Source organism: Python bivittatus, unplaced genomic scaffold (assembly GCF_059951505.1).
Source record: "Python bivittatus isolate LINGU-HERP-01145 unplaced genomic scaffold, Pbiv_v1 ctg000020_np1212, whole genome shotgun sequence".
NCBI classification, from domain to species: Eukaryota; Metazoa; Chordata; class Lepidosauria; order Squamata; family Pythonidae; genus Python; species Python bivittatus.
In genome coordinates this window covers 123,654,028-123,665,245 of record NW_028277030.1, presented here as the reverse complement: position 1 = coordinate 123,665,245, position 11,218 = coordinate 123,654,028, and the positions used below count along the sequence as shown (strand labels likewise).

Sequence of the window (11,218 nt, the reverse complement as noted above, 5' to 3'; positions counted from 1 at the left end):
GCTCACTCCAATAAAAATGCCTTTCTATTCATTATATTTGAGAAAACTGGAATAGCCACCTGAAAGTATACCTGTCTTCCACTCAGTAGCCAGAAACCTTAACAAATACATTATGAGTGATCCATTAAGAACCAAACTATACAGGATGTTAAATTAGTCACTGTATCTTTTTCTTTCCCATTTACCAACTGAACAGAACATTAGTCTGAATCGGGACCAGAATGTCATGGCCCTGATCTGGATCACTTTTGATTTCATCTACAATGTAGCTGCTATTTAGTAAAGAAATACAGCCACATGTGAAGGGCCATCATGAATGCTTTAGTAATATCTAGTTTAATTTTTAGTAAAACCATGTGCTGTAATGCGATTCTTTTTGGACTATGACCCTTTAGATTGCAACTGGAAAGTCTTTTTTTTAATACAATGCTTATTTATATAAAAAGATTCCATGATCACAAAAAAACTAAATCATGAGATAAAGAGGGTTTTTTCCTTGCATACACAATGAGTTGCTTTGTATCACCCACAATACACCTACACTCCTGGAAATGTTTACTGTGTAAGAAAGATGTAAGTAGAAGATGGGGGGAAAAGACAATTTTGTGAATTTGACAATGTTAAATTCTGATCTTCGAAATGCTTATGCCAGTGTGCCGGAACATATACTTTCTTTATTCTTTCTAGCGACTTTCTGTGCACCCAGGCACAATGAGAAATGTAAATGTCATTTTATTTTCATCAGTATGATGACTTGTCAGAATGCATTCCCACTGACTCTCACTATCTCCCAATGAAAATAAATACCAAATTGAAACACATGGATAGGAAAATATATTTAGAAATTGGACATTAAAATGGAGTTTTAAAGAAATGCTGGGTGAAGCGAGGGAGTTGAGAAAAAATGTAAGAGAAAGGTAAGTACTGTTGTTTTTCAGAAACAAGGCCTAATTGTGTTATACTCTCTAGATCATCAGCAACAGCCAGAGTAGAAACTATCAAGAGTTCCTTTATAAGCAAAGAGCTTCAAGTACAACATACAGAACTCCAAAACATTCTTCTACTGAGTTAATTTGGAGCAATATGGTGATATATATATGCATCTTTACACTATTCCACAGATCTGAAGAGACCCAACAGCCATTCAGTATAAAGCTAGAACACTATTTGCTTACCCTGAATAATGCAATCAGAGAAAGCAGCAACATTGCTAGAGATGCTAATGTAGCCTTCCCCACAACATGGTGCCTTTAACATACTGATACCACAATACCCATGATTCTCAACCAAATCAAAGCTAAATCCAATAGTCCTATTTCATAATATGCTTTATTTTATATGACATTGGGTTAAGTTTCACTAGGCTTCCATTTAACATTAACTATTAGAAAGGTTTGTACTAACAGCTTTAATAACTCTTAGCAACACATAGATTTTCTCTGTGATGATCTGTCCCTAACCTGGTCTTTCAGGTCTTCCAACGGTGCACTAATCACCATTGTAACTGTCCATCTGTCTTGCTGGTGGTTATCCTCTTCTTTTTCCTTCCACCTTTCCCATCATTAGAGCTTTCTCTTGAGAGCTAGGTCTTCACATAATGTGTGTGAAGTAAATAATTTGAGCTTGGTCATTTGTGTCTCAAGCAAGAACTCTGGGTTGATTTGTTTGATGAACCAATGTTTGTTTTCTTGACCATCCATGGTATTCTCAAGAGTCTTCTCCAACACTGACGTTCAAAAGTGTCAATACTTTTTCTATCCTGCTTCTTCAAACTCCAACGTTGGGTTCCATAGAGTTTGTCACAGGGAATACAATTGCTTGCAAATTCTGAATTTGTAGGTATAGACACATCATGGTACCCAAATATCTTTTCCAAGGCCTTCATGGCTGCTCTACCGAATGCTAGTTAGTGGCGTATTTCTTGACTAGTTGCTCCTTTGCTGTTGATTCTAAACTGCAGAAGCTATCCAGCACTTCAATATGGATAAATTGCTCAGATCCGTTCTCAGTTGGAAGCCAAGCGTGGAGTAGGTCCAGAAGAGTTGACCGGGGAGCATTCTTGCCCAGTTATCTGGGAGCGGTTTGATCCTGTTGTCCCTGAGGAAGTGGACAGGGTCCTCGGGGCTGTCAGCGCGACCACCTGTGATTTAGATCCGTGTCTCTCCTGGTTGGTTAGATCCACCAAGGAGGTGACCCTAGGGTGGGTCCTGGTGGTGGTTAATTCATCCTTGCAGGAGGGGGTGTTCCCAAAGCCTTTCAAAGAGACTTTGGTCCGCCCTCTCCTCAAGAAACCATCGCTAGACCCCACCCTCTTGGACAATTTTCGTCCAGTCTCCCATCTCCCCTTTTTAGGGAAGGTGGTAGAAAAGGTGGTCGCGTGGCAGCTTCAGAGGATCCTGGAGGAAACGGATTATCTGGACCCCTATCAGTCAGGATTCAGGCCTGGTTATGGGACAGAAACAGCATTGGTCGCACTTTTAGATGATCTCTGGCGAGAGCGGGATGGGGTAGTGCATCCATCCTTGCTCTTCTTGACCTCTCGGCGGCTTTCAATACCATCGACCATGGTATCCTTTTGGGTCGGCTGCAGGAGTTGGGGTTGGGTGGCACAATGCTGTGCTGGTTCAGCTCCTTTCTCCAAGGCCGAACCCAATCGGTGTTGATAGGGAGCGAGAAGTCCAGCCCCCGGCCCCTACTGTGTGGGGTGCCACAGGGGTCAGTGCTTTCACCACTCCTATTTAATATCTACATGAAGCCGCTGGGTGAGATCATCCGGCACCATGGAGTGAGGTATCATCAGTATGCTGATGATACCCAACTATACATCTCCATCCCTGGTGCCTTAAGTGATGCTGTGACTACCCTTTCGCAGTGCCTGGAGGCTGTGGGGGCCTGGATGGGGGACAACAGGCTTCAGCTGAACCCTGGTAAGACGGAGTGGCTGTGGATACGGGGAGCCTCAAGATCTAGGACTTTGTCATCTTTGGTTCTTGATGGGGTTGCACTACCCCAGACAGACCCGGTGCGTAATTTGGGGGTTCTCCTGGACTCACGACTCCTGTTCGAAGAGCAGGTGGCAGTCATGGCCAGGAGGGCCTTTGCACGACTTTGTGTTGTGCGGCAGTTGCGCCCCTTCCTGGATCAGGGGGACCTCCGCACGGTCACTCATGCCCTGGTCACCTCTGGGTTGGACTACTGTAATGCGCTTTACATGGGGCTACCCTTGAAGAGTATCCGGAAGCTACAGCTGGTGCAGAATGCGGCGGCGCGGACAGTTCTTAATGCCCCTAGGAGGGCACATATAACACCGCTGTTGCGCGAGCTGCATTGGTTACCGGTTTGTTTCCGGGTCCAATTCAAGGTGTTGGTCATCACCTTTAAAGCCCTTCATGGCACGGGACCAGGTTATCTGAGGAACCGCCTCGCCCTGGTCACTTCAGCCCGTCCCACTTGGTCCAGCAGAGGGGGCAGGTCGCAGACCCCACCAGTCAGGGAATTTCGATTGGTGGGGTCTAGGCACAGAGCCTTTTCTGCTGTAGCACCCGCCCTATGGAACATCCTGCCTCCTGAGGTCCGGTGTGCCCCCTCCCTCATGGCCTTCAGGAAAGGTATTAAATCCTGGCTTTGCCAGAAGGCCTGAGGGCCAGAGGGGGGCCCGCACCTGTGGAGATGGCTGGTGGGATGATGGGTTGCCCCCCCCCAAGCATCTTACAGATTTTTATAGGGCCAAAATTAGAGGAGGTTTTTTACAGTATTTTAATATGTTTCTAAATTATTTATAGTTTTTAGCCATCTTGGAGAGAATTGTATTTCTTCGTTTTTATTGTGAGCCGCCCAGAGTCACCCGTGGGGGAGATGGGCGGCACACAAGCCGAATAAATAAATAAAATAAATAAATAAATTTCTTCATTGTCAATTCTAAGGCTGGTTGTTTACCTTTCGTCATTGGCTTGGTCTTCTTTATATTTAATTTTAGTCCCACTTTTTCACTATGCTTATTGACTTTTATCACTAGAGCTTGCAGATGCTTTGCATTTTCAACTATCAGGTCGTGTAATCAGCATAGTGCAGAGCATTGATATTTCTTCCTGCAGTTTTAAAACTATGCTCATCCTCTTCCAATCCAGCTTCCCTTAATATATGTTCAGCATATAGGTTGAATAAATAAGGGAAGACTATACAGCCTTGTTGCACTCCTTTGCCAACCTGGAGCCAGTCTATTTCACCATGTTCTGTCCATACTGTGGATTCCTGACCTGTATATAGGTTTTGCATGAGGACAGTAAGATGTTCTGTTATTCTTATTTTTCTGAGCACATTCCACAGCTTGACATAATCAATACAATCAAAAACCCTTCTATAATTAATGAAGCACAGTGACTTCTTTTTGGCATTCTTTGGCTTTCTCAATTATCCAGCGTGCATCAGCAATAATGTCTCATGTTCCTCAGGCTTTTCTAAAAACAGCTTGAACATGAGGCATCTCTTCTTCCATGTAGGGCTCTAACCTGTGTTGGATGATCCTAAGTGTTATTTTGTTAGTTTGTGAAATTAAGCCCCCTTAATCCTGTCAGGCCAGAAGAAAAGAAGTTACTGCTCACCAGGACAAAGCCAACAAAAAACAATGACTTAGCCTTTGCAACTGCCCAGCAGCAGATCCAATAAGGAAACTGCAACCATGTAGCTGGGTGGGAAGTCAAAGACTTTCCATTTCTAGATTATGGCATGCACCTAATCTCCATCACTCATTAGCATGGGAAACAAAGGACATTTCCAAACATTGCTCTCTCTTTTGAAAAGGTGTGATCCTCCCTCTTCTCATAAAGTAAAAATAATTTGATCCACCCTCTGTGGCCACAGAAACCCACAGTGAATCAGAGCCTTAGAATTCCCCACTCCCCAAGTCACAACTCCTATAAAATTTCTTCCCTTTCTTTTGTTCTTGTTCCTCTTTCTCCTATGAACTGGAATCCAATGATCATTGCTTACAATAAAGTGTGATATTTTTCCTCAGTGTTGCACTCCATCTTTTGAATCTATAACTTGGTTGGTTTATTTATAGCATATTCTCATTCTAGATTCAAAATCTGAACATAAACTTAAGGTTTGTTGCCTGCCAGATCATACTCTATAAGGGCTTGCAAAATACCATCAGGCAGAAAGTACAGGTAGTCCTCAGGTTACGACAGCAATTGGGACCAGAATTGCTGTCCCTAAGCGACATGGTCATAAAGTATGATGTCATGTGACCACATTGCTTAGCGACAACTGCCCTGGCAGTCTCAGTTGCCACTGTTAAGCAAGGACCGAGCAGGTTGTTAAGCGAGGACCTCACATGACCACAACTTGACTTCCTGCTGGCTTCCACATTGACTTTGCTTGTGGGAAACCAACAGGGAACGTCGGAAATCACAATCATGTGACTGCCACTCACTGCAATGTCATAACCCCAAACCAAGAGCCCAGTGCCCAGATCATCATCACATAACCATGGGGATACTGCAAAGGCCGGAACACCAAGGACTGGTCATAAGTCCCCCTCATTCAGTGCCACTGCAAGTTTGAACAGTCACTGAATGAGTGGTCCTAACCCAAGAACCTCCTGTATGAGCAATGGCCAATAATCTTTGTGCAGTTTTCCCTGTGAGCCCCTTCTATCCCCCTGAACTGGTGATCTGGGAAGAACAGGTCTTCCTTATAGCTATGAAACTATTACAAACATGCATATACAATTACCTATCATGCTATACCCTTTTGGGCAAGCAGTGTTATACAAAGCACAGAAAACATGTAAAAAATAATAGGCCAAAGGAATTCAGATATGAGGAAAGAAAAAGAGAAGGAAATATAGTTAAATCTAATTTATACCAATCATTTACTATACCTCTCCAAGATAGGCACTTCTGTAATTACACACATGAAAATGTAACATGCACACACGTCTGCTCACATGACATCTGCTGGTGCTGCTCCACTGCAGCATTTGCTTGGATGAGAAACTCTTATTGAGGTACCCAGTAATTTTTTTTATGATGGATTAAGAATCTCTAAAACAATAACAAAAATATTACAACTCAAAACATCCCAGCCAATATAAGAATGTCAGACCAACTAACTGACTAAAGTATATTCAGATTAGAAAAGTATTCAGTCAATTAAATCATTTTGAGTTTGGAGAGCATATTAAGCATTACATCTTAATTAGAATGCAGTGCACAATGGGGAGGGGAGGGGAGATGGCAGCATTTGTATATTCTTAACCAAGCTGGGTCCCAATGTGGCCCCTTAGTGTCTGACAGGTGTCATCAGATGTTATTTTATTTGAATTCTTTTAATTGAAAAACTGGAAAGCTAGCATGCTGCAAAGCCAATCACTAATGCAAACATAATATTTATTTACAAGATTGCTTATGGACCCTGCATATTTCTTGGAGGGATCTTTAGAAATATAAATAATAGGGAACTTCAGCCCATTTCTCTGATTGGAAGTTTGCCTACCTGATCTGCAGAAAGGACAGATATACGCTGGAATGGTAGAAAGCATTTTGGAAGAATAGAGGAGGTAGTTGGGAGCAAGCTGACTAGTTTTCTTTCTATTTTGTCCTCTTTCACCATGTCCTCTCACACAGCAATTTCTAAGAGTGCCCATTACAACTTCACAACATTGAAAATGTACTCCAGAAAGTTTCCAAAAAGATTAGGGACCCTTGACTTAGCAAGTCATGCAACAGTCTAACTACAACTTGTCGAAGTCATGACCATGACAGTTTGAGTCTCTCCACATGTAACTAAAGCAAAGACTTAGATATGAAATAGAAAGAGGATATGTGCCCTGCTGGATCAGACCCCTGGCCCAGCTAGTCCAGCAGTCTCACCGTGGCCAACCAACTGCACAAGGAAGCCAACTAGTTTCCCGGCAGATGGCCTTCAGAGAACATGACCGCAACAGTAAGGCTACAATCTTTGCATTCAAAAACTGCTAGGTTTGTTTGGTGGCATCTTCAGATCAAAAATATGAAGAAAATAGAAGTAAAGGCCCCTGCCAGAGCTTTATAAGAGCTGTCACAAAATATACAAGACAGACCACTATGGATACCAATATGTACATTAATATGTATACCCTTATATGTACCAGCTTCTTAGCTAGTGGGGTGATCATAAACCATGTGCTAATTATAACTGTTGGACAAACCAAAACGGCATCATTTACACAATAATACTAAGCCATTAACAATCAAACCGCATTATAGTTCAGTGCTATATGTGAAACCAGCTACTGTTTTGCCAATTCTATTAATGAAAAACAGAGAGGCCAGGAAGTGCTGTAGACAATGCACATGCCTGCATGTTATACGTTGCTCTACGACATATCCCAAAGTGCTATGTGCTGAATGGAAACAGAAAACATTTTAAAGGGTACCTCCAAATAAAGGCAATATGATCCATGTTTTCCAGAAAAAGGACATTCCTTCCTTCCAACGCTGTTCTCCCCTTAACTGAAAAGCTACCACACATATTGCCTGCACTACAACCACCCAGCCATGGTAGAAATAAGCTGAGAAAATAAAAGTTCATTCGCACAAAAGGTTTGACAGTTAAATGGCACTTAAACTCTCTCAACAGTAGTACAATTTATATTCCAAAGCTTTCACTGTTGCTGCATCCCTATCACAGCTTCTTTTTCAGCTCACATGTATTTCAGAAAAAGGAGGGAAATATATTTTTTTTAAAGAAAAGTACTTGAGTTTTAATGAGTGAATTAGTTTACCTGGCTTTAAAGGGTTTATTAGAAAATTGAACAGTACTATATAGCCCCTGGAGGATCCCAGTGTTTGCTTTATCTAAGAGCGAGCATTATTCTCAAACAACAGACTATAAAACTAAATACACCTGTTTTGACAATCATAATTTAAACAGGTTAATAAATGGTTAATAAATTAGACATTACTAATTAGTACATTATTAAAAAGAAAATAATAAATTAGTAAAAAAGATAATGAGTTTTCATTAGAACAAGAATATTTCTTCTGTTTATTTAGACTAAAATATTTTCTTAATTCTCTGCCTTTTATTGGTAGTGGCAAAATTATTAGCTATAAATTATTAGAAGCAAATTTTCTTATATATTTTTGTGATTTGTTAAAAAAAAGCACTACACATAATACAATAAAACAGACATGTAGGATCAAATTCCACAAAGATGCATTGAAGAAATATGGGTATAATATGCCATTGAGAGACAGTTTCAGGATCTCCTGCAACAGTGAAGGCAAACTTATTTTATTTTCTTACTTCAAGTTGTTTGAAATGTTTTGAATAAAACAGGAATAAAATACTACAGTGAAACTTTACATTACATTAAGGATAACCATTTCAAGTTTAGAACACCGTGGAGGTCATACAGAGACACCCACTTACAAACACACAAATTAACCACAGCCCTTAGTAAATGCTTTTCCGTTCTAGCCTTCGGGGCTAAATATATTGGCATAAGCTATGGGCCTCTAACCAAAAATAGCAAAATGCTCTTCTTGTTTCTGTGACATTAACATGCCTCTTAATCAGGGAGGAGTGTGATTTATTCCAAGGCTATAATATGCCTGAAAGGGTTTCAGAGGATGCAACAAATACATATTTTTCTAAAGTAAAACTGAAACAAGAATTGTTCAGTGATTGGAGCAAAATGCAACACAGCAAGATACAGCTAATATCTCAAGAGCACCAGAAGCATAGTTTTATGGCTATAGCATTTAGTAAAGAAGTGTGTAGCATTCAGATCCAAAGCAGGTAAAGGCACTTTGGATCTGGCCTGAAAAGGAACACAGAAGATGCCTGTGTCAGTTCTGAAGCTCTTTTGCCTGCTTCAGAGCCGTAGACTAGATACCTTTATCACTGTTATATATTCCCCAACTCTACTGTTATATATTCCCCAACTCTACTCTTCTGGCTGCTTTATATAATATGAGGAGAAGAAATTGGAACATGCCAATTCCTGAGGCCTTTTCTTTAATATTGCAAGGGAGTGAGACAGGACAATATAGTTGTGGCCTCAGTTCAGAGATTATGATCAGAAAAGAATCACAAGTTCAAGTGGTTTTACTTATGCATCATGAGGCATTTTTGATGCGGGAAATGATTCCATTTATAAAACTATTGTTTTTTCTCAAAACTTGGTCTTTTAACTCCTTTAGTTTGGTCCGGATATCGTCTTCAGACATTTCTGTCAATGGCATTGCTTTCACTTGAGAAAGGAAATCTTGAATTATTTGTTCCCCCTCCTGAAAAAGAAAAAAAATGTCCTTGTCAATTATTTAAGAAAATGCATCAAACCACTAAGTTTTAACGCATTCACAATAAAAAGTCAAAGTCCTTTATTTCATCAATGACCAGGCTAGAGTAACAAAGCAGAATAAGATTAATAAAATAATGTTAATGAGATAAAACTGTTAAAGAGTAAAATAGGCAAATAAACCTAAGTAAAAATATATAAACAAATTGAACTGTTCCTGGCAAAGTTCTGATAAATCTTGCCTGCTATTAGGCAACTAATGTACTCTCTTATAACATTGTTATATGATTTGTCTGTCTTGGTAATTATTGACCAACTGTAAAACATTTATACCAATATGTAGCTTGGAATAAATGTTATTGATTCTTTCCATTGCTTTTCCAATTCTTGTACTGCGATTATTTCTTTGAAGTTTTGTATCCACTTTGTGATACCGTTTTGATTTGTTCCATCTTCACATCTTATTTCAGTGACAATTTGTGTGTGTGTGTGTGTGTGTGTGTTCTAATAGGTGATTTTGGCTTTTGTATAAGTGTTTCAAATTCTGTCATCTTTCTCAAGGTTCCTCCTCCTTTCTTGACAATATTTTCATTCTTCCAACCCTTGCCTGATGCCTTTGTTTACTGGAAAACCTGCGAAGAGTGTTCATTTGCTGCGACCTTTGCTATTTGCCATTGATATATGGTCTCCTTTCAATTCTTCCTCAGATTCATTTTGTTTAAAACTAATAAGAAAGGCCACCTGTCAAAAGGTTTTTCTGCTTCTAAAAATAGTAATGCTGCCTTCTTTTTCTTATTGTTAATGTATTTAAATGCATTTATTATAAATCTACTGTTGTCTTTCATTTCCTCTTGGGAATGTAACCTGTTTGATCTGTATGGATTAGCTCAGAAAGAAACTTCCTCAGCTAGTATTGTAGTAAATAGCTTATAATCCACATTCACTAAAGAAATTGTTCTATAAGACTGAGGTTTCTCTGGATCATTCCCTTCTTTGCAAATCAAGATTATACATGCTTCTTCCCAAATCTTGGTATTGTTTAAGCTCTTTACTTTCACTCATTGTCCTTATTAATGCACTGGGTTGTCAGCCCATCTGGGCCTGGTGCCTTGTCAATTTTAATTTTTTTATTGCTTCTTTAGTACCTTGAATAGTTATGGGTTTACTTAAAATTTATCTATGTTGTTAAATTCTCTGACCACTGACTCACCACCAAAAAAATCCTTCTGTTTCTAAAAATTGTTGTTTAACTTTATTCAATTCTCTCAATTTCAGCCACTTTGGACTAGTTTTGTGGATTTATTCTAGTTCTGTTTTTTTCTTTCAGTTGTGATTTCTGTCTATTGCATTCTTTCTTCTGAACTGTTGCAAACCTCATAAGAATTCCTCTCATATAAATTTTACTTATGTCCCATATGGTTGTCTCTGACATTTCTGAATTGCATTTATTTTGGGGGGGAAAAGTTATTTCTGTAATAAACTTTCCTGGAGTAATATTCAAAGGCAACCCCATGTAGAGCACACTGCAGTAGTCCAAACAGGAAGTGACTAGGACATGAGTGACCATGAGCACAGCCTTTTTTTCTGATACTGAAGAAAGACTGACTACAGTATAAAGCTGTCCATTTAACACACAAATTCCTTTATTAGGTCTGCAAAAGTGTTCTTGAAGTTGTTCAGCTGGCCCAACATTCCCTAACCTGGTCTCCTACACATTAGATTGAAACCTCTAGAGAGAATTAAGCTGGTACTATCTACTTTATCAATGCTGGTTGCATTCTCCATATTAGTCTCTTTCAAATATGGGTCTTCATGTTACTGGAACATCCCAATCATTTCCAGCCACCATGGTTCCTGGCAGAAATGTAGGAATTGTAGTCCAACATCAACTGGAGACCCAAAGATGGTGGATAATATTGGCTCGAAATT

At 39.8% G+C, this 11,218-nt stretch overlaps 1 protein-coding gene across 1 annotated transcript in view; it reads right to left on the bottom strand.

Moving 5' to 3' along the window:
* Positions 1-8,259: 8,259 nt before the first annotated feature.
* Positions 8,260-11,218, bottom strand: part of MSH2 (mutS homolog 2) — a 71,949-nt gene continuing 68,990 nt past the window's right edge. Inside the window, exon 16 of the mRNA XM_007428471.4 lies at positions 8,260-9,278. Coding sequence (XP_007428533.1) covers positions 9,108-9,278 — 171 coding nt within the window. The 3' untranslated portion in view covers positions 8,260-9,107. The remainder of the gene's footprint in view (positions 9,279-11,218) is intronic.